The sequence below is a fragment of the Leptosomus discolor genome, chromosome 1, assembly GCF_034619465.1.
Source record: "Leptosomus discolor isolate bLepDis1 chromosome 1, bLepDis1.hap2, whole genome shotgun sequence".
Lineage (NCBI taxonomy): Eukaryota > Metazoa > Chordata > Aves > Leptosomiformes > Leptosomidae > Leptosomus > Leptosomus discolor.
The window spans coordinates 124,492,787-124,517,536 of NC_141391.1; the positions used below are offsets into that span (position 1 = coordinate 124,492,787).

The following is a 24,750-nucleotide window of genomic DNA, read 5'->3' on the forward strand; positions in this document are numbered from 1 at the left end:
ATCCACATCTTGAAGATAGGAAGTAGGATACTGGAATTCAAGCATAACATCGAGGTGGGCAGCCCTTCTTCAGGCTTCATGATGCATACATAGGTGCAGGAGAAAAACCGATAAGCTTCAAGTGGAAAACTATTCATTTCTACAAAGAAACACGGGGCTGAAGTGGACTTCCTGACGTAATTTTGACCCCCTTGTGCTTATTCCTGAGGCAGTTAGTTCTAGAACTTCACTGCCTTTATCAGTTTTCCATCCATCTTCCTTGCTATAGTTTATGTCACTTCTGCTCTTCACAGATACGGAGCAGAAATTATTCAGACTGCTTTCCCTCAGAGCTTTGGGGTTTTTTTCTTGTTTTATATATTTGGATACTGTCTTCATATCTACCTATGTACTTTTCCTCTAAGCAGGATGACTCCTATTTTTTCAGACTTTTTTCCTGGCTAATACCTTTAGTCACCGACTACTCTTCTTCCTGGATTTTATGAAGTTGGGTCTACTTTGTAGTGCTCTATGCACTGGCTTATTAGTGATAAGAGATCTTATCAGAAGTGAGGGCTAGTGCATAAAAGGACTGGGTCCCAACTCTTCAGATTTACAACAGAGAAGGCAACATCTTGAAACATAACTCGATACATTGGTGATTCTGAGGTTCATAGATCAGTTTAAAACTTAAGAGCTGGAAGTACACGGTGGTTTAAAATTTGAGCTGTTAGCATATTTGCAAACCCTGCTAGCTGTCTAAATGCTACTATCTTTAAACAGTTTTGACCTTAAAAAATAACCATGTGCTGAATCGGAAAAAACATCTAAGCCAATGTTACAGAATGCTGAGCTGAAGACTTGCTCTTTCAACTGCTTGGAGTACGGCAAGTAAGATAATATCACAGAAAGAGAATTTCAGTGTGTGGCTACCTGTTTTGTTCTATGGATATAGAAAAACATGCAATTATCATTTTACTACTGCTTGGGGCTTTTTTTCCATTAATTCAAAGCTGCTTATTCTAACTCAGCGAAAACGATAGTTCCTTACCATCAGTTATTTCATATTCTTTTAAATCTGACTCCTTTTCTCCCAAAGTATTTCAAAAGATCCCCAGATGAATAGTCACACAGCAAATCAATCCAAAAAGTACGTATTGAAAAAAAACCCAAAATTATGTATTCTGATGTAACACACAGTGATGACATGTGAGGAACAGACTTCAAAATGACTACTACAATGTGAGAACCTCACTGCAATCTGTGTACACATCAATTCATGTAGCAGACTGTCTGTACATTCGGTAATGAATGATAACATCGTGGATTGTAAAATATAGTATCTTTACTCTTCTTTCAGAAGAAAATGCAGTTGTAGTTCCAGATACTGTTTTTAATTTTGCCTTTGATTTTTAATTTTTAAAAAAATGCATTCATATCTGTAAATGAGAAATGGATTAAGGGAGAGGTGATGCTAAACACTGCCTGCCAATGAACATGTTCTTGAGAAACTTGTTGCATTAAGGTCCACAGCCTCTACTACTGATCATTTCAATCTATTTTTAATTTGTGGGCAGAATCAGACCAACTGCATCTGAATTCCTTACCTGTTTAAGTTCTTAGTATCTTGTTGAACTTTCCCTGTCGAGGAGCTGTTAAAGAAAGTTTGTGGGTTTATTCAGCTGATCAGCTATAAAATATGACTACTTATGTGCGGCCATATCTGAAGACCACATTTCTCTTTTGGTGTTTGCGTTAGCTGATGTTCTTTGAAGGCTTAAAAAGGAGTTAGAGCTAGAAAACTCGGGAGACTTTTCTTCCTCCCCACAGTCTTCTACACACCTTTACTGAATATCTTTATGCAGAATCTAACAGGTTTTTTGACCAAGATACAGTTTTCTTCATAGCCCAACTTGGGTGGAGTTGCCTTGGACCTATTTCCTTGGAAAGGAGAAGGAGCCAGGCTTGGAAAGACAAGTTCTTCTGGGCAAGATGCAGTCACTGTCTCGTCATCTCTGTCCAGGTGGAGTTGCATCAGCTCAGAAAAAGACATGCCAGGACAGTCAGGGAAAACCAGCAACAAACATCTCGCTCTGAGAGTAAAGCCAGAGGAATAATGCCTTGGAGACTGTAATTACATCAAATCCAAATCAAGCTTTATCCTACTGCAAATAAGCGATCCATAATCTAGAATGAAATAAGGGTTTGAGGTTGTTTTATTAACAAGGAGGTTTTTTCAAGGAGAAATAATGTCTTTTCAGGTTTTGTGGTTTGTGTGCTGCTGGTTTGAAAAGTAGTATCTGTCAAGAATTGTTCAACTTGAAGGAGTTTCAGGGGGCGTAAATCATTTAAAATAATGGATAGGCTTTGTTCCGTCCCTATCCTTCAAAAATGTTGAATTGTTCGATGTTGAATTTTATTTAAATTTAATTTTTAGCAGACATATTTGGCCGTCAACTAAGTTTGTTGACTGGGCAAAGAAAAGAGTGGAAATTTCTATGATTTAAAAGGAAAATTAGACAATATCTTATGACAGGAGTCAGGGACAGGTTGTTCAAACTCTGTCCAAAGAAGTTGTCAGAAGTTTAACTCCTGTTCCCTTTTTCATCAGAGCTGCAGACTTGTTTATTCTCAAACAGCAGTTTTCTTGCTTGTTTTCAACAAATTTTAAGAAATTTTAGAACTTTAACAAATGGGAGATAAGCTGCAGATTGTAAGCTGGAAATGGGTGTTGGACAACTGAAGTGAGATCCTGAGTTTAAATTCAGGCTCTTTTCAGCTTTGTACCTTAAAAATAAGGATAGTTACTGTACTTAGTCCAACAAAAAATAACTTTAAACCAACATGTGTAAGGAGCCTTGTGAGGGAGATAGTGAAAAGGACAGAAGTGGAAATTTAAATGAAGTGCTTGAATGATCTGAAAACAGGTGAGAGAGATGGCAGTATTCAAGTAATAAATTCCTTTTTATACATTGTTTTATGTAGATATATAGAAGCTGCAATTGGTGATAACCACATCTTTAGCTCTGTGTTGTCCTTACTAGTCCTAAAGTAATAGCGAGTTATAGCTTATTAACTCAGTTCTGAACTGTAGTGATCACTAGAGACGAATTGCCAAAGGAAGTTTTAAAAATGGTATAGTTTTGTAATATCAATGCTCTAACAAGTTTCTCTGAGAAGTATCTATTTAGTTGATACCTAATAAAACCAGAAAGCATATTTCAGATTGGCCTTAGTAAAACTAAATATGCATTGCAACTGAAGGAAGAGGTCTCAGTAATCCTGAAAGACAGCTGTGAGAAAGGGCACTGGAAGGGATGGGGCTGGAACTGGGCCCTCGTACTGTCTCTTCCTATGGAGGTCTTAGTGAGTTACTGCCCTCAGCCAAACACCAGTATTGAGGGTTTATCCTACTGGATATTTCAGATATTTGTACTCCTTTTGTGGTGAATTTCTATTATAAATGATATTTCCAAAATTACCCCATGATGTGAAAGACGTACAGAGGGGAATTATAACTGCTGTGTGCAGTCTGTTAAGAATGTTGATGTACCTAAAAAAAAAGTTACCATCTTTCAAATAAAAGTATTTTAAAGGCATATACAAGGAATTTATTTAATTGAAAGTGTCTTTATTCTGATTTGGGCAGGTAGCAAAGTTGGAATTCTGACAGATTATTCTTGTAGCACAAGACAACTGATGGCAGAATGCCCACATGACAACCCCAGGTTGTTAAATGTAATTTCTGAACAAATTAAATGGACCAAGTGTTTGTGTTGTGGTTATACCAGTTGAAAAGATTTCTTTAAGTGTCAAGTGAAGCTAGACAATACAGTATGGAGGGTTACATGAAAATAAGATATGTTTTCTAAAAAAAAAAAATTATTATCAATTTTTTGGGCCTTGAAGTCAGTTTGCTACAGCTTGTTCTAGGGAATTTCCCAGAGAGACTTAATTGAAATTCTGTATTTCCAGTTGTCTGACATAAGCTGGCTTCCTCTTTAACACATAGATTCTCCTCAGAGGCATCCAAGTCTCTTACTAGAAATCAGAAGTTAGGTGGAATTTAGGTTGTCTGGATCTTTCTTTGGTGATATATTTTCTTCTGTTTTAAATTAGTGTAAGTCATGGGACAGATTGTGCTTGCCATGCTATCACATCTACTTTCTCAGTTACAGTGGGAGTCAAAAAGAAGTGCTACCTTCAAAACTTAATAAGGTGGAAGTAATTACTAGTTTCTGATTATTGATAAAGTAATAAGCCTTCATAATAAAGATTAAAATAACAAGCTTTATTCATCTTATCTATCAAGTGCCATAGTCAAAACAAGAAAAAAAATGTACTGTTTCTGTGCTAAATAGTCTCATTGTAAGTGGAAAAAAAGTAGCATTTCAGAATTAAAGGCTGCTTCTGCTCCTCAGCTGCTTCCTTGAACCATTGAAATCGACAGAATTGACAGCCTGGGGGCAGAGAAGCTCAGGTTAAGGCGAGCGTAAGGACTGGAATCGAAATTGTACTGCTGAAACTTTTTCTCATTTGCTTATCCCTAAAAATGTGCCAGGGGATCTCAGTGTAATACTTATTGGTCCACAGGTAAAAATAACATTGCTTTTGTTCATATTTTTTGGAAGGTGCCTGAGCAGAGAGATCCTGTGAGCCTAAGTTGAAACCTTGTAAGTTAGGCTACTTTTGTAGATACACATGTAGATAGGTGTTTTGAAAAGTTAACTGCTGCATGTTGACAGCCTATTTTTCTGAAGTAATGTGTACAGACAGTTGTGTACAGAGTGTATGTATGCTGATATTTTGAAAAAGATACTTAATTGGAGAACTTCGATTGCAAATGACAAAATTATGTGCAATGCTTTTAGCTTACCCCCTCTTAATAAGGTATGCTTTGTCACCCTTTTTAAGGGCATGGTCTATATGGCACCTGGTTTTGTAGTATTTATTAATGTGGATTTTGTAGCTAGGAGCATTGGTGTGTTATGTAATCTGTGATGAGAAAGATGATCTGACACTGTCTGCAGCTACCTGACTGGAGGATGCAAAGATGACAGATTTTCTGCAGAATTGAACAGCACTATGAAGAGGCACTGTGCACAAGTTGGGACGTGGGAAATTCCAGTTAGCTACTAAGATTTATTGTTATTAAAGCACAAGGTTGGCAAATATTGGAACAAGTTACCCAGAAATGTCACAGAATCTACGTCCTTATAAGTGTTCAAGATTCAGCTGGACGTGGCCCTGAGCAACCTGATCTGATTAAGTCTGCTTTGAGCAGGAGGTTGGACTAGATGATCTACATAAGTTGCCTCTACCCTAATTTATTCCATGATTCTATGGTTATGGCTGTCTTAGAAGTTTGTCTTGTTTGTTCTACTGCATAGAAACGGAACTATTTTAAAATGTTTCCCATTTTAAGCTGTATTTGGTTTTGAGCCAGACAACTAATATTTCTCCATATTTGGGAGCCAAAGTAAATAGAAAAATATAAAATAGCAAAAATAAAAGTTGCACAGTGTTAGATTGTCACTGAAATCTTGGCTGATGGTACTATGGCATCAGATTTGGAAAATGAAAGTACTGCTGTGAACCATTTGAATATTATAAGTGAGGTGGTGCTCACAAATAGATGGTGCTAATATATTATTTTACGGCACGCTTCATTTGTCTAGCACTCTGGGAGGCAGTGCTAGGTCTTGCCTTCATGCCCTCTAAACTCTTTGAAATGGTGAAAACCAAACATTTTCAATGTAAGGCAAAAGGAATTCTGATGACGAAGCCAAATTTGCTGTAATACAGTACAGCTGTATTCACCCTCTAATTTTGTAGGGCAGAGTTCAAGGCTTTTCACTCTATGGATAAAAACAAAACAATAGGAGTGCATTTCATCGTGAGAGACCATACACACTTTAAGCACACTGGTAGAATCACAGAATAACTGAAAGTAACATGTTGTCCCAATATTGCTTTTACTGAGCCCTCAGTGAAGCAGGAAAACAGCTCAAAATATAAGTTGCCAAGATTAATTTATTTCAAAACAAAAAATGGTTCTTTATTTCATTTGGGCTTCATTCTTGAAGTTTGATGCTATATCAGCACCTCAAGGTTACTTCTGAGTGTGTTAATTAGTAGTTAATAACTTGTCAGCCAGCTGTTGACATATCTTATAAGCAGGAGAGAGAAATAGAGTGCTTTTCAGCTGAAGATACTTCATTTGACAGGGCCAAGATGTATTTTGGGGTTTAGGTAGAAAGAGAAAAAAGCCAGTCAATTCACATTCCAGTCACCTCATCATCCAAATTCTCTCATATTCCTTGAAACAGAGGAAAATCAAACCAGCTGGCAATTTTTACTTAATGCCATGTCTATTGTTACCAACAATATTGTAATGATATAATGGGGCATGGAATACAATTTCAAAGGCTTTAATTCTCTGTCACTGAAACATAGTGCTTTTGTTTGTTCTTTTGGGAAGTGAGCTCTCGGGTGGTTTTATTTGGTTTTATAAGTTGGAAATACCGCTGTCCCCAACACTGAATTACTGAACAAATACTGCTTTAATGCAACTAGCCCAGTGAACAATTCCTGTTTACGTCCTTACTTCTCTCCAGTTATCAAATAGCAAAGGAATTATATAGACCTATTCTTAGTAGTTACTGTTTTGCCTTTTCAGACTGCTTTGCAATTGTGGTTTCTTAGGGGGAAGTTAGACCTAAACCAAAGGGCTTTGACTGAACTTTTGCTGTCAAAGTAGAAATTGAAAATTTGATTTCTCTGCTTGTCTTCTAGCTAAATATGAACCATCAGCTAGAACTATCTGGTATGAGTAAGAGGTGTTAGTAGTGCTTATGAATTCTTCCTTCTCTTCCTCTGTTACACCTTGATTAATTGAAGTGATAAGATAAAGAAGATACTTCACGTAATCCCTGATGAATTCAAAACTTGAACAAGCGTCCAGCTGAATAGTTTGTATATTATTTTCTGTAGCTGCTTTCACGTTTTAAAGATGTGAATATCAGTTAGGTATTTTAGAGTTAATTTTTTCTAAATTTTCAGTGTTTATTTGCTCTTGGCTCCTGTTGCCTATACGTGACCACTTATCTTTTCCAACTGTGGTGCTCCCAGCTGGGTTCTTCAGACCATTTGTAGCTATTTTCTTCTTTCTGAAGAGTTATCAGTTGCTGGTTCCCTTATGATGCAGCTGATTCATTAAGCTGTCAATAAAAGTCTTTCCCCTTATAGGCAGAGTCCTTTCCCTAGAGTGATTCTAAAACTGCAAGTGGTCTGATGCACTTAATGTAGTGCTTTTAGTTCAGCTGTGCTGTGCACGGTTTGCCCTGCTGGTTTTGGCCATCAGCTGACTTTTGTTGAAGGGAATAGTTGCAGATCGGTGTGGAATTTCTGTTGGCAAGCATGGAGGGAAAGATTGTTTTTCAGAGGTAGCTATGGGTCCCAGAATCTTCCATTTGGAGATGTCCTTAGTATAAAAGAATTACTCTACAAATGCACATACTTAAGACCAGAGTTTCAGTGCCAAAAGCTGATACAAGCAAATATGAGTTAGGAAAATTCAACCTTGCCTTGCTCTATGCCTGCAAGTATTCTTTCCTGTTTGTAAGGTGTTTTCAGAGTCTGTCTGCGTTGGAATTAGAGGGCGACTAGTTTATCATTTGACTTTTTGATCAAGGAGATGGGGTAGAAAATGTATTCTAAAATCGTAATGTGAGAAAGTTATTTTCTCAATCAAATACATTCTTATCACAGTATTATAGCAGTCAAGTTCCTGTGATTTCTCTTGTCCATTCAGTCATGTTTAGTGAATGTTTATCTGAGCGGTGACCGAGATAGAGATACTACTCAGAATAAGATTCAAGATCAATAAGATGTAGTAATAAGAGAAATAATAACTAACAAAGGGATCCATTGCTTTTTCTTCTAATTTTTTTTTTTTTAGTCTGTAAAGTAACTGTGCAGTAAAATGCATCAGTAAGGAGAAAGACGAAGAAAAGAGAAAAAACTTGTGTGTAAATTGATTTTTCTGTAGTATACTGGTTTCCAAAGATTTCTTGTGAAATTTGCAATTTGTTGTTGAGGTCTGTTTTGACATCTCATAGAAAGATTTGTCAGTGTTGGCCTTGGTTTATCCACTTCTGTCCATACATTTCCAGAAACTGATCAGCCTCTGATAGTTACTGTTTTACAAGTTAGAATCCATCTCTCTCTTTCAGTGAGTCCAGAATGCACACAGCCCATGGAAAGGAATGTTGTTTAGTCATATGAACTGTGGCTGAATAGTAGTGAAGAAGGTTATTTGTCTGCCTTGCCTGGTGCTGCTTTTTGGGTCAGGCTGCACCTTCAAGAGTAAGGGGACAAGAGTGCTCTTGCTGAGATTGAGAAGGCCCTCTCAGGTAGGGGAACTTCTGCTGTGTGGAGAGAAGGAAATAGTAAGCAAGGAGCTTATGGAAGGGGTAGAAGATAGTTATGTTAAGAGGAGCATGGAGCAGACCCTGTAGCTAGATCTCCAATGAGAGGAAAAGAAAGAAGAGTTATCTCCATCTTTTGTTACATGCAGGGGGATAACGTAGTGACAAAGGCTGAGGCACTTAATGCCTTCTTTGCCTCAGTCTTCAATAGCAAAAACAGTTGTTCTTGGGGTACCCAGCCCCCTGAGCTGGAAGTTGGGAAGAGAGAGCAGAATGAAGCCTTCATAATCCAAGGGGAAATGGTTAGCAACCTGCTATGCCACTTAGACATACGCAAGTCTATGGGGTCAGATGGGATCCGCCCAAGGGTACTGAGGGAGCTAGTGGCAGTGCCCATGAAGCCACTTTGAATCATTTACCAGCAGTCCTGGCTAACCGGGGAGGTCAAGTTGACTGGAAGTTAGCAAATTTGATGCCCATCTACAAGAAGGGCCAGGAGGAGGGTCCAGGGAACTATAGGCCTGTCAGTCTGACCTCAGTGCCAGGGAAAGGTTATGGAGCAGATCATCTTGAGTGCCATCACGTGGCAAGTACAGGACAACCAGGTGATCAGGCCCAGTCAGCATAGGTTTATGAAAGGCAGGTCCTGCTTGACTAACCTGATCCCCTTCTATGACCAAGTGACCTGTTTACTAGATGAGGGAAAGGCTGTGGATGTTGTTTACCTAGACTTTAGTAAAGCCTTTCACACTGTTTCCCACAGCATTCTCCTGGAGAAACTGGCTGCTTATGGTTTGGATGGACGTATTCTTCACTGGGTTAAAAACTGGCTGCGTGGCCAAGCACAGAGAATTGTGGTGAATGGAGTTAAATCCAGCTGGCAGCCGGTCACAAGCGGTGTCCCCAGGGCTGAGTGTTGGGGCCAGCTGCGCACTGCCACTAGCTCCCTCAGTACCCTTGGGTGGATCACATCGACCCCATAGACTTGCGTATGTCTAATGATCTTGATGAGGGTATCCAGTGCACCCTCGGTAAGTTTGCAGATGACACCAAGGAGTCAAGGCAGGAGTGTTGATTTGCTCAAGGGTAGGAAGGCTCTGCAGAGGGATCTGGGCAGGCTGGATCAATGGACCGAGACCAGTTGTATGAGGTTCAAAAAGGCCAAGTGCTGAGTCCTGCACTTCGGTCACAACAACCCAAAGCAGCTTGGTGGAAAAGCACCTGGGAGTGTTGGTCAACAGCCAGCTGAATATGGGCCAGCAGTGTGCCCAGGTGGCCAAGAAGGCCAACAGCATCCTGGCCCATATTAGGGAAGGGCTTGAGTCAATATCCCTGGAGGTATTTAAAAGATGTGTAGATGTGACACTTCAGGACATGGTTTAGTGCTGGACTTGGCAGCACTAGGTTAATGCTTGGACTCAATGATCTTAAAGTTCTTTTCTAACCTAAAGGATTCTATACTCACACAATTCTTTTCCTAAACACTGTGGGGAGTCCGTAGAATTTGTTGCCATCCAGGCCATCACTGAAAGGATCCTGTAGTTAAAAGTGAACTAGAGGAAAAGGACCTGCCCTGTCAAGACAAGGATTTATATTTTTAAATTTTAAGTTAATCTCCTTTTCTTTTCTTCTGTTATGGTTAATTCTCTATTTTTAAAAATATATTTTAAGTACTGTCTTTGAGTTTAAAGGTTCTCTTGATGGTTTTGATATGGTAGCTATAAAGAAAAGGTCTAAAGGGTCCTGCCTCAAAGCTGTTGCTGTATTTGGATCCCATTTAGACTTTCTGGTTTTAGAAATTTCACTGAATTTTTAGGCTTAAATAAAATCACTATAATTGACTGCTTATGAATAAAACACAGTATCTATCTAATTGGAATCAAACCCAGTTGAATTCAATCTTGAATTAGAATTAGGTCTTCAAATTAAAGTATAACTGAGAAATATAGAGAAACAATTGTGTGTGGAAAAAAAAAAGTTAAATTATTGTAAAATTAAAATAGATCTTCACTAATTTTTCTTTGAAATACCATTTTCCAGTTTCGAGTCTGATTAAAAATTTTAATACAGAAATCAAATTATCATATTCTAATCAAGTACTTAAAGTTTTGTTTCTTCTTAGACGTGAATATTCGGTGGACACCAGGAGACCATCCTTTCATTTATGCTCCACTCTCCAAAGTTAGTTTAGAGCTTTGCAGGCTACATAATTTAAACAAATGTAGTTCACTGTCAGTCAGAGGTAATAAACCTAAATTTTGTTGGCATAGAATACTTTACTCAGCATCTTTATGAAACATATTAGAGTGGTTTGAAGTCTTTTGGGTTTTCTTCCTGGTTTCTGCTATTTGGATACTCAAAGTTGCGTGCCTGCAGCAGTTTCATATACTGAAAATAGAAGAAGTTAGGATGTCTCCCAGATAAGGAAGCAACTGTCACCTCTTCCCCTGTGATGGTATTGTGCTGCTAGAAATGTCAGAGAGTTGAGTTTTCTAGAAGCCTTACAGTCTTCTGGAACCTGGCAGAGTTGCCTCTGGAAAATTGTGACGGTTTCCTGGCTATGTGCTTTTACTTGATTGGTCTTTAGATAAAGAGTCTCATCAGAGGCGTATGTTTTTCATCAGTTTTGTTTATATGCTTCTTTCTATAAAGGGAAGAGGCATAAAGTATTTGGCTTAGGTCTTTACATTCAGCGTGCAGACAACTGCAGGTGCTCAACAGTACTACTAAATCATCTTCACAAATCGGGGATTGTGGCCTCTTGGCAAACTGAGTCATCAGAATTTCTCCAAAAAAAAAAAAAAAAGAGAGTAGGCTGGGGTGATACCAGAGAATCAATATGTACTTGTCTAAACAAACCTTGAGTATCAGTGTGCAGATTCTGAGAGAGGGAAAGAGAAAGGAACAGAGTTGGTGTGAGGGAGAGAAAGAAAGAAGGAAAAAGAAGTTCAGTATCACTCTGCCCTGTTATTTAATGATAGATCTTAAATCTCTCATTGTTTTTCTTAATGTACTAGCTCCTGAAGTAAAATGATTTTGTGCAAATTTCTGGTTTTTCCTGTGAAGTTTATTTCAGCCCTCATGGTTGGGAGATGCCTGAAAACCTGTTGGGAATAAAAATCTGTATTTTGAGAGTGAGAATGAGGAGAGAAATAATAACCCAAAATGTACTATTCTAGTGCTAATGTCGTAAGCTTGAGGAAAAGTCATTACTTTTTTTTTAAGCGTTGGCATTCAACAGTTCTGAAAATACAATAAGCCTAACAGTGACGAGGGAATATGAAAATTTTAAGTACTGAGGAAGGAAAATCCAATCCTCCCTCACCCCACCAACAGTAGACAAAACACCTTCTTGTAGCCTAAAAAATTGATTATTCTGTTATGAAGTCATTCTGTGTTTTTATAAGTTTTTTTTTTTAGATGGATGTACAAGATGCTTTATGCTTTATGATGTGCTGATCCCCTGGAAAGCATAAAAATGAATGTTTAAAAAAAGTTTCTTTGTAATTTTGACTAAAGTATATATGTTAGTTAGGTGTCCTGGTGTAATTCCAACTAGAAAATTACATTTCCAGCCCAACACAGCAAAAAAAAAAAAAAAAAAAAAAAAAAAAAAAAAGAATAGTTGTAGCGTTTTTATTTTGATCTAGCTATTATTTGTCTCTACCCTAATTTTGCAATGTGATTAATTTAATGTTAAAACGTCATATTTTTTACTAACAAGTGAAAAAAAAATCATCACCAAACCAAAAACAAACAAAAAAACCCCACAACAAAAACTTGCAAGTTTTTCACCTATGGGTCCTGTAGGTAGCTAATACTACTATAACTCTTGCATTTAAAGGAAGAAATACTTGCATTTTTTTCCAGTTACTTCATGCACTTTTCTACTACTGCAATTGTGGAAGATGTTACAGCTAATGATAATACTAAACTAATGGAAAACCAGACATGTTGGAAACCAGAATTTTAAGTGACTGGTAGTTTGCTTTTTTAAATATACTGAGTTTCCAGGAGACTCCACCTTTAAGCAATTGTTCAGTTGCTTGTGACTAGCAAACTAACCAGCCCTATATTGTCATATTTCATTACTGAATATATGATTACAAGATAATAAATTCTGATCTTCTCTTTTTTTTTTTTTTTCCCCACTCTTTCCCTAGTGAAAAGGCAGAGTCTGAAAGTTCAGATCAATGCAACAGATGACACCGTTTGTATGAGGTATCTTCGACCAAGTCAAAACACCAAATTGGAAGGTTTTGTCCTGGGTTATGGAAGCAACTTCTTTTCTAATCAATACATTCCTTTACCTTCAGAAGGAAAAACCTACGTAACAGAACTTGGTAAGGCATGTTGGCTTTTCATACAACTGTTGTCATGAATTGTGGGAAGAAAGTGAGAATATGAGCCTCTGGGTTTCATAATTTTTGCTATTGGGTTGTTGTTCAGGGTTTCTTTGTGCTTGTTTAAGCTTGTCTTTATGAATTTCAGATGAAAATGGAGATCCTTCATGGAGAACAAATAGTTCTTGTTGCTTGGAAAAGTTTGCTACTGTTATTTGTTTCGAGGATTTTCTTTGTACTTATAGATTGTGCTATATTGACCACATCACAGAACAAATAGGATGAAGTTGCAGTTATAAAGTAGAATACAAGGGAGATGTGCAAGTTTTAACAAACAGTACAAGAAGCAGTGAAAGAGTTTTGAGAACTGTGTAGTTGATTCCCTTTGCTAGAAACAATCATATCAAAATGATGCTTTTTCTGTTAGGGGCCTATTCCAGTTCTACGTGTTACAGAACAACCTATAACTTCTATGTCAGAAGTTATGGATGGAATTCCATGAGCTGTTTTATGGAAGAGATTAAACCACCTCAAGAACGTTATATCCTGTTGCCTGGGATAGGGTGGAGGAAGGGAATTTTGTTGTCCCTTTGACTTAAGGTTATGTCAATAGCGGTAGGATAGCAAAATAGTAGAACTGGTTTAGTTAGAATTGTCTGATAAATGATTAAAACATTGACTTATCAGGATTTGGCCTTTTAAGAATTTTGTTCAATCTCTGAGGATTTTCCTGTTGCTTTCTTTAACTTTTCTAGCCTGAAATGAATCTGGGTTACCCTCATCATTATAATGCCAGTGATCTTGGTGTGAAACAAGGGGGAAGAAAAGATGCATAAACATAGAAGTAACAATTGCCATCTTTTTGATGTGGCCAGTCAAGGCAGTTCTGTGGGCCTGCTCCAGGCTGAAAACTGCAGAATAAAAGATGTTAGACATAGAATAATTAAGATGTTAGAGACTTTCATTAGATCACTGTAGCAAAGGTTGACTTTTTACTCTTGTGAGTTGGTACTCCTGGGATCTCCTTGTAATTCTATCACCAATCCAGTGTTTGAGTTCATAACTGTCACTTAAGCTGTGTCTGATTTTTCTAATTTATTCCATGTATAACATTTGAATCAGTTCACGAAGAACGGTGTACAGGATTTTCTGTAGAATACCATGAATTGGGCATAAGTAATACCTGGGTAACAATATTGCAGCAGTAGTGAGGATTAATATTTTGCAGGTACTCTGAGATCCTTGGAAAGACGAAAAAAACACTGAATGTAATGTCATGTGTAGGTCATTTGCACTTCCTATTTAATAGCATCTTTAATACCTAATGCTTTGTGAAACTGCATGAAATCAGAAACCTGAACATTACCAGTACGTTTATTGCAGCTATTGCTTTTAGTTAAGAAATTTAAGATTAGATTATATGCTTTGTGTACTTGTTTATTGGAGTTTGGAAGCAGTGAGTACATCATCTTTCCAACTTCATTAATATTAAACACCACATTAAACTTCAGCTTTGGCTGTACTTTCCAAGTGTGTACAAAACATGAGCTAATGCAAGAAACATCAGATGTGCTTTTGGCTGTATTTTAGAGTGATTTGTGTGGCAGAGGTGAAGAGAAGACAGTGGTGATTGCTAGCACCCCCCATAGTTTCAGGGACCGGCTGCTGGCACAAACTAGGGGAATTGCAGGATGGTTCATGGTTTTAGGAGCGATGGTTAGGTTTTATTCTGGCAGCCAGAAAAGTCAGCTCAGCACACACTTACTGTGTATGTTAGAAAAAACAAGGTAATGTAGAGGGATAATACTCTCAAGATACTTTCCAAAGATACAAACCCCCTAGACCCTGTTGCTGAAAAATTTTACATTATCTTTGTATTCCTAGTACATCTTATATGTGATTAAGTTGACATAGTATGCTATCTTTGTATTAAAACTATATATATTTAAAATTTTACACTAAAAATTGTCTGCTCCATGTTTAGATATTCTAGTGATTCAAGTGCCACTGTACACTTTGCAAAAGGTCTTCAGTGAGTTCCACACATTTTTCCACAATCAGAACAACTAAGTTTATACAAAGATATTCATATTCATCCTGAGAACTTCTTGGCCCTCTTATGCTTGGGCTTATCTGACTTACAGAAAGCAGGTGCACTTTACAGGCCTGCCCTGAACAGTGATTGTATGTGGCTTTTACTGAACAGGATGTGGAGGGAGTGATTCCTAAATGTGAAAAGAGATTGTGGCCTATTTAGACCAAGACTAATACAATTTAATTCTTCCTCTTTTCCTGGCTGTTTTAGGGGTTCATGGAAAAAGAATGCCTTTCCCAATCAATTTAGGGACTTTGATCACAACCTTAAATGGGTTTTGTAGCTGAAATGTAAATATTAGAAATGGAGATTTAAGGGCATTTGTTAGTTACTGAAAGGTATATTTTACCAATGGATTAAAGAACATTGCTTTAGAATGTAGTATCCTGAAAGAGTGAGTAGATCCAGGAGAACAGGATCTCTGTATCTAGACAAAAGTAGATCTTCTCGTAGTGTTAAAATTGTCTATTCCATGAAGATTTGTAAGTGAAAATGGTACAGCTATGCATTCAACTGTAGACCCTACTCAAAGAAAGGAAAAAATTACATCAATTTAGTAGCTAGGCCAATGTAAGAAAACATACAGACTTTGCATTTAAGTAATGATTCCCACCCTAAAACACAGCAGTCCTTTAAAATGCCCTTTGTCCTTTCTAACAGTATAGGTACACACAGCAAAAATAAGTGTCTTGCAGATACTTCCTTGATTTAGCTCTACATGCCTGGTTTTGTTAATGGAGAAGAATAATTGGTATTTTGTTTGGGATCGTTGTCCCCGATTGGAACTGGAGGAATGAAGCAACACCTAACTTCCTTTTTTAATAGATAGCACAATATACACTATAATATATATATATCTAAGGCCCACGACTTCCATTTTCTGACCCTGTCACTGTTGATTAAGATGAAATTTATTGTCAGGTTTTCTGCTGGATCACACACCTCTTATGACCTTGTAAACAGTAAACTTAAGTCAGCAGATTTGTAAATTTATGAAATTACATGTGTATATGTGCATATATTTTAAAAGAAATTAATAAGGATGTGATCTTTCCTAGGATTTCTAGAGAGATATATGGCTCTGTAGAAAGTGTGACGTCCGCCTACATTTCATCCATTAAAATATTCAGCACCTTACTGCTGAGATTCTTATCTTAAAATATTTGGTTTTCCTTTCTTTTGCAACTGAAATAATAACCAAGCCAGCAGTTGTGTAACATTATCCATGAATTTGGAGCTGCCTGCAGAGCACATGTACAAAGAGAAAAGGGTTCTGTTGGATTTCCTGAACTTGTAATGAGCTCATGCTGGCAGCAAACTCTTGAGCAGCTTCGTGTGTTGCTAGAGAGATGGATAAAAATCACAGGGAAGGGTAAATGATAATGATGAGGCAGCATCAAATTTTGGTTCAAAGAAGTATGCCTCTATCAGGATACAAGATGTGTTTTGTGCTGAGTGTACTTTATGAGCTTACATGACAGTAAGCAACATTATTATTGGTCATGGAAGCTATTCAGACTGTGTCAAAAGATATCAAAATGAAAATTCAGCTAATATTCATTAACAAATATTAATTAATTAATGTAAAAATCAATAATTAAATTCACTAATAAATAAGATGAATATACCCATCCAAAAGTTCTGAGCTTGAATTAAACATTTATCTAAATCTGTTCAGTCTGTATGACTCCTAAGTATGTCATCTTTCCAAGTATGACTCGTAAAGAAAGAGCATTCCTTTGAGAAATTTGTGCCAATTTTTTCCAGCTTGGTCAGGAAGATTGCAAGTCAGCCTCCTTGAATTTCTTGATGCTGTTGAAGGAACCCAGAAAGCTGGATGGAGACAGGAAAAATTTGTAAGAATGAACAGCAATTAGGTAACAGAGTGAACAAAATTAGTTTCCTTTTCAGTTTCTAAAACCAGCTTGGACTTGGGCCATGCTTTGGCCTTTCCTTTACCTGAACCAGGTTGTACAGCGCAAGAGGAGAATGTATTTGCGATCCTGCTTTATAACAACCATAGTAAGTGATGTGTGAATTTTGCATATGTGTAGGGAAGAATTCTAGTACTACCTTGAACATATTTTAAAAAGTGTAAATCAGGGATGTGTGCTACAGCAGTGCTTAGGTAAGAGATGTTGCTATGAATTTTCTTATATCTGGTCAGTTTCCAGAAGTGTGCAGTTGTATTTACCACATGGTTTTCAAGATGCCAAATAATGTGAACATTAATTCAGAAGTATATTGCTTCCTAATAACTTACCAAAAAGACAGATTCTTTTTTGCTGATGTTAGCTGAGCCTAGTGGACTGAAGGACCTGGAGGAGGTCAGCAGCTGCAATTTCAACTACACAAGTGTACTGACCAGCAGCAGGTTCATTCACACCAACCCCTCTCTCCCCCTTCTCTGTTTTTGCCTATGCTTGTTACACGACAGTACTTTTAATCCTTCCCTTTTTCTACCTTTGGCCTTTGTCCTTAACAACATCCTGTAGTAAGTTTTTAGCAATCCCTAGGTTCAGATTAGGGTATTGTGGCCTGAAGCTAAAAAATGCTTTGTTTTTATTTCTGAATTTGCTGGTCTACAGATTCTAATGATGCATTCTAACACTTTATTTTAAAGTTTATTCTAAGTTCATTAGTCAGTTTATTCTCACACTGTTTTGCTTTCAACTGCATTTCTGTCTTGGCTGAACCCTGAACTGAATTAAAACAGTATGCTTGAACATAAGCAGAATTGGCTTGTGTTTTGCAGTGAGTGTTAGTTGCCTGCTGCCACTGATTTGATAGCCTGGCTCACGGCATATGGAAGTAAATATTCTCCTGTATTACCTGATGTGTCAGTGGCATGGATTTTTGTTATACTCTGGTTGTCTCCTGAAGCTGTTAAGATGGATAATAGAAGTTTTTTTCTTTATTAATTTTATATCATTAATGTTACAGAATCTTTGTCAAATGGTTGGGTTTTTTCTTTTATAATGACACCAAAGTTTGCAGCTTTGCAGTCTTTGAAGTGTTTCTTCTGTAGTAAGTTGTAGACACATCTGTGTATACATGTAGTGTGTGTGTCTTTTAGGCTGTCTGGCTGAAAAAATACTGAGTAATTGAAGGAGTTCAGAAAACTATTTCGTCTAATTGGTGATGGTTTATTGAGCTGTAGTAGCCTTGATGATTAAAAGCTAAAACAAGACAACTGAATGTTTCTGTCTAACATTTTGGAGAAACGGGAGGAAAGGGTGTAAGAATATGTATTGATGCATACGCATGCGTCTCTATATCAAATGCTATAGATACAAATACTATTGCTTTACAAATACTGGTCCCTCAGGTGTGTGACGAGTCTTCCCTTCTGCTTCAAAAATCATTTGGTTAGGTGCACATGGCTGCAGGAATTTTGAGCTTTCATCCAAAGCGGCATTGCTTTATTCAGCTGTGGCTATTTAAACTTGAAGATGTAAACAAGATTGTCTATACTCTGTGATTTGATTTACTTTTACTTGAGGTCATAATTTTATTTTAGAAATGCACTATTCTTTTTAAATGTATTCCTGTGTAAATAGTTGATCTATTCTGTGAATCATAGTGCCACACAGTTAGAACCCCATATTTTTATGGGTCTGATGGTCACCTTTCTGCTGTCTACCTCTTATTTGAACAGTTAATTTAATTTATCTCTTAAGCATTAAAATGAAGTAACACAATCTAAATTACAGGTTTATTTAGGTTTTGGTATTTCACAGCATTTTCTTTTTCTCCTTCTATGTTACTCACCTCTCCCCAAGATTCCTGCTTCTTATAGACATGGATCTGTAGAATGGATTATGCATATATAACCATCATAAAGTAACACAGATGATCAGAAATAGTTCTTGCAACTTGACAGAGTTTAATAAATGGGTGAAGCAATGCTTTAAGCCCCTAAAAATGAATTTAATTGTAGTAGCATCAGATGTTTTCCATGCTGTGATGATGACTGGTACATGTATTTCTCAGCAAGAGGACTGAATCAATGTGAAAATTCAATGGTCTTCTGGACTTAAGAGAAATGTTAAATTGCAGTAGAAGACCAAGAACTCCCATTTCTAAACCTGAATCAGGGCTCGTTATACAAGATTAAGCAAGCTGTCTGCCTTTCTTGGTTTCAGTTTCTTTGGGTATAGAATGTATGTCTGTCTAGAATAGAGTATTTCAAGGCCTGTGTTCTTCAATTTGTGCATAATGCTTTGCCACTGTGCATCAAACAGATGAACTCATATGAAACTGCAGTTGCTGTACTATTAACACCTGTGTAATAGCATGGGTGTATCTGCTCAGGAATGGTAAATCATATTTCTAAATTAAGATACATTTTTTTAGTTGCTCAGAACAGAATTTTAGTGTCATATTCCAGGTATTGAATGTACTCCTCTGATAATCTAAAATTCTGGATTTAGTTATAACAATCATGTTATTGTCTTAAATTCAGTGGTTCTAAAACAGACAAGTTGTACTCTTTAAACCTGTCTGTTCTACAGTAGAGCTCTCTCAACATCTAGTCTTAGCCCGTTTTCCTAAATACTTCTTTTTATAGATCGCATTATAATCAGAAGAGCTGTAAGTTCTCTGGGAAATGGGGCTGTGTTATATTCTTTAGGGCAACATTTGCTAAATCCACAAAAAAGCTTAATGACCAGCACCCAACAAAAAATATTCCTGCTGAGAGCACTTTGTTACAGAGGAAAATCACCTATTAGAACAAATGATTCCTGATAAATACCATGTGTTGTAGCTTAGAAATATGCAGGGAGACATTTACAGTCTCTTTTTATTATCACTTTTTGTTTAATAGATGATCTATGTTTATACTGTTACACATGTCATTTCAGACTTCAGCCAGAATGAATTTTTCCAGTGATGGAGCAGGGCAAAACTAGCTGTTTCAGACCATTTGGATAACTTTTTCACAGTCTTTGGACATTTTCTTGATGAAAACATAAATTATTGCAGTTTTGAAGACTGACTTTGTGGTCCATGAGCTTTCAAGGTGATGCTTGGAACCAATTTTGTTGAAATTAAGGTTGCTCAATACTTTGTGAGAGTTATAACAGTCTCAAAAGTGGTCATGATTGCACAGCAGAAAACAAATTATTTTAAAGTGTCCCTTATGTCTTGTTTTAGGTCTTAATATAAAAAAATGTCCAGATGATTGCATAGATCCCACAATAACCGTGTGCTTCCCTAATTATTAAAAATATTAAAAACCACTTTTTATAAATGAAGCAATATTTGCACTTTGGGGTCACTCCTTCTTTTTAATTAATTCTTTTTTCCACGCTACTTTGAGCAGCTTTTTTCAATGTTTATCTTAATTATGTTTATATTGGGTGCAGTTGAAACACATATAGAAACAATAATTAAGCAATTGAAGTACAGCCATAGTATGGGTTTCCAGCGACTTAGATGCATAGAATCAGTGAAGCCTAGTCAGAGTGGGTTTTTTCCCCACACTGGCACAGCCTTTTAAGTTGCACAGCAAACTTTTGACTATTCTGTACTGGTTTTCCTTCCTCTTTCTTTACAGATATCTGAATGTAAAAGAAAATGGAATCATTTATCAGTGGTTCTGTTTAATTGGTAGACTTCAAGGTACGCTGAGATATGCAGGATATTTAATCTTTAATCCAGAGATATAGATTTAGATAAATGTATCTAAACTAGAATAGTTGTACATAGAGTAAACCTTTTTCAAAAATTCTGTAGCTAAAATAGTTTTGATCAGTATATGGTAAGCCAAATTCTGCCCATAGATATCTCTTTGGAAGCTCCTATGACTTCTAGTGTGGCATTTCAGTGAGAATAAAGCTTGATTTTAAATGATTAAGAAGGGCATAAATCTCTGACATCTGATGTCGAGAATAAATGAAGATGAATTCTCCAAACTAAAATCATCATCTCAACATTGTTTTAATCAGAGCATTTATTATTTCAAGCTGCAGAGTGAAGTTATCTGCCTTTCACTGCCAGAAACATGAATATATCTGAACTTGTGGCCTCTTACCATGCATGCTTGTGTCATCCAAACTACATCAAATGTCTCTGAAATGTGTTAGAGTTTGTGTAAAACTTGGTTTGCTTTGTTTCATTATTTCCTAAGACTAATATTTCCAGGAGTTTTCCAAGCTGGTTCACAGCTGACACCCAGCTAGCAATGACTCTGCATCCTTCAGAATGGCTGCGGTTCTTGTGTACTTTAAAAGAAACGTAGGCCATTCAGTTAAGATTGACTTGAAAGACAAAAATTATTGTCTTCGGAAGAGACTTTAATTTTTTGCTATGTAATATGATCTGTTCTGTTAGCTTTTTGAAATGAAGCCCTTGAACCTTTTATGGGAAGTAGCACAAAAAAGTTTGAGCTGGAGTCAAGATGGAGAAAGATTCTTTCCTGTAAAAATTTTAAAAATATTTTGCAAAGGTTTGGTTTTCCTAGGAGAAAATGCATAGAGGGTAAAATTAAACGTAAACATCAGCAAGCCTGGAAAATACAGTTTATCTCTGAGATTAATTTCTTGATTAAGAAAGTTGCTTACACTGTTGTTCTCCTGTTGCATGCAACATTATTTCTACTGTAACAGTCTCCAGAGATTCCAGTCAAAGTCATAGCCCTTTGTGGGTTTTCCACAAATATTAGTCCCTTGCTCTTAAATGTTAATAATAACTTTATTTTCATAAAGAGTATTCAAAACTGTCAAAGCACTTAATAGTTAAATCTCATAAGTCATCTCTGGATGAACTATGTAAACCAAATTATAAAACAAGCCAGTAACTGATGTGGAGAAGGTCTTGTGCATGTCTGACACTGTGTTGTTTCCTGCAACCAGACAATCATGCAAATCTTGAATGGTTTAGTATCAGTCTGTTGGGGTATGCACTCCTAAACAATCAATGCGTTTTCTTTATTCTTTTTACAATATGTCAGCTCTTTACTGAGAAACTGCATACAACAGGAAAACTAAGGTGTACAGCCTGAAACGTAATACAGAAAATATTATAGGAAAAGTTCCTCCAGCTCCTGCCAGGAGAGTCAATATCTCCGGTTGTACTCTTCAGGCTTTCCCTCTTACTACTTTACCTGTTTTACTTTCCTACTTTTACTTTCCTACTTTGCCTTCACCTCTTCCCCTTCCTCTGGGTTTTCGTTCCACTTCACTTTCCAAGTAATGTTTGTGTTGAAACGTTACATGTGCGTCCTGCCATGCTCACCAATTTCTTGTGTCCCACTAAAAAAGAATTGCCAAATCTTTTGTGCACAGCTGTATTATTTTTCCTAATGGCTTGAATATTTCTGAATGATTGGTGAACAAACCTTAAAGCAAAAGTTCCTAAAGGTCACCAGGATTTGATAACATGTTAAGCATTCACTAAATATTGGACTTTTTCTTATTAATTATAGGTTAATCCCTTTCTCAAATAAATAGCATGTCTGTACTAATTGCTGCTTTTTTCATTTACAGATGCAGAGCCACGGTATTTGGTTTCAGTAAGACCAGCACGCATTTCAAATAACAAGAAATCTTGTTCAGGTATTTTACCATTATTGTATCTCTTAAGGTAGTTAAAGGAAAACAAAATCTTTTACTGGATTTCTCTGAAAAGATATTTCTAACTGTAGGTGTCTGACTGGGATGCACAAATGCCGTATGTGGGAAGGTAAAGTGTAGGACAGTATTTCCTAGCCAGTTATTAGTCACATGTGCGATGTTCAAAACATGAACTACCTAAAGGTTGTTCTTACAAATGAGAATTGAAATTTAGAATACTAATTTCTGATATTTTAAGGAGGTCACAAATGCATGCCAAAAAAGGAACAGTTTTTTAATACAATGATCGGCTGTATTGAAGTAATTCTTCCCAAACTACCACTAAGGATTCCTTCATCCATGGACGTGTTAATGCTCTTTATTTCTCATTGGAATTGGAAAATGGTAATGTGTATGTGTGTGTGTATATAAATATACATCTAGCTGTAAATCAGTACTACTACTAAGTTTACTGATGCAAGGAGTTGAGGAAAGAGGGATGTTTCTAATTTAAACAATACATAGCAGAGCAGAAATCTGAATTTGGTTCTCATTTGTTACAAAGACTTTTGATATGACCTTAATCATGTCATTAATATTGCCAGTTTTAATTCCCTACTTCAGTATGAAGATGACTCGGGATCACTGGACTGTTGCAAAGAATAAACATAAGCTATATATATATTTTCATAGTTTGAGACAAACTTTTTAGCAGGGCCTGTTGGGATAAGACAAGGGGTAATAGTTTTAGACTAAGAGAGGGTAGATTTAGAATAGACATAAGGAAGAAATTTTTTACAATGAGGGTGGTGAAGCACTGGAACAGGCTGCCCAGAGGGGTGGTAGGTGACCCATATCTGGAAACATTCAAGGCCAGGTTGGATGGGGCTCTGAGCAACCTGATCTAGTTGAAGATGTCCCTGCTCATTGCAGGGGGATTGGACTAGATGACCTTTAAGGTCCCTTCCAACCCAAGCTATTCTATTATTCTCTATATGATTTTTTTTTTCCTAGTTCCTGGTAACTACTTGGGATTAATTTCTTCTTGTTCTTGGCCTTGTAAAACAGTTTGGAAAGATTTTGAAAAATTATTTACTTTTCAGATGCAATACGTGTGTGTGGTTTTATATATATACATAAAAATAAAATGCCCAGTGCATTATTTGGACATTATTAATTTTTCTGTCTATGGAAACTGATTTCTGGAACAAGATTCAGATAATTCGCTTTTCAGTCCAGCAGACAAAGGTATAAGAACATCTGTTGGTTTAATGCTATCTAGATACACGGCACGTCTTTTTAGTAGTGAGAATAATTCAACTGGACAAATTACCAAGAATTGTAGTAGAGGCTGAGTTGCTGTAATTTTAAATTTGTGAATGAAGACTGGTTACATTTCTAGAAGAGACACTGTAGTTCAGACTGCAATTAATACAGAGTTGTATGGTTTGTATTTGTATAGATGAACAGAGACGATCATCAAGGTAATTCCTGGTTTTACAGTGTATAAAACATTGTAGTCACTAACTGAGAACTAATGGCATAATAAGAGTCATAATCAAAATCATATGTAGGTCTTTCCCAAAACCAGTATGATTGCAAGTTATATGAGAGCTTGTTTTTTCTTTTCCTTAAAACTCATATACTTTCTGTGTTTCCTCAAAAAGTGATCAAGAAAGGGGTTTTGCTACAGATAGTAGATTTGCCAGATAGTTTGGTGAATGACCGTGCTGTTTGTTTCAAGTTTTTCATTAAAAATGGAGAAAGAGTATAGGAACTGGACCAGAAAACAAGAAAATTATTCAGACATTTGCCCTTGTGGAAGTATCATATGTGCCACAGTATTTAAAAGCATGTCATGCTTCCTCTTAAGGGTAGAGAGTGATTTTGTTTGCTTGTGGGGCTTTTGTGGCCCCACATTCATCATCAATACAAAGGGAAAACCCACGTGGCTAATGTTTCTAAATGCACACACATGTGTTAGTTGGAAGTGCAAATCAGACTTTCACTGGGGCTTGTTAAGTGAAGAGATATTAGGATTTGAAAGGTATGAAAATAGAGTTAGTCAGATCTGTTTCATAACAGTGAAAAACAGAACACTTAAATCAGTGGCTTATAAACTTTTAGGGAATTTGTGGTCATCTGTACATTTTGAGGAGGTACAGATCCTTTAGATTTTTGAAGTGTGTCATGTGACGTAAAGAACATATGCATTTCCTTTGATTAATCATCATTCAAACACCAAAGCTTCTCCTTGGGCTTGTAGCAGTCCACAAACTACAGGTTCAAAATAGTTGCTGTAGATAACTTCTTTTCCAACTATTAGCTTCTAAACTTCATTTAGAGAA

The 24,750-nt window shown here is 36.7% G+C and overlaps 1 protein-coding gene across 2 annotated transcripts in view; it reads left to right on the forward strand.

The window, feature by feature from the left end:
• Positions 1-24,750, forward strand: part of ABI3BP (ABI family member 3 binding protein) — a 165,546-nt gene that overhangs the window by 11,209 nt on the left and 129,587 nt on the right. For both annotated transcript variants that reach the window (XM_086463717.1, XM_086463709.1), the window contains exons 2-3: positions 12,572-12,751; positions 22,337-22,405. In XM_086463717.1, the coding sequence (XP_086319843.1) occupies positions 12,572-12,751; positions 22,337-22,405 (249 nt within the window). The remainder of the gene's footprint in view (positions 1-12,571; positions 12,752-22,336; positions 22,406-24,750) is intronic.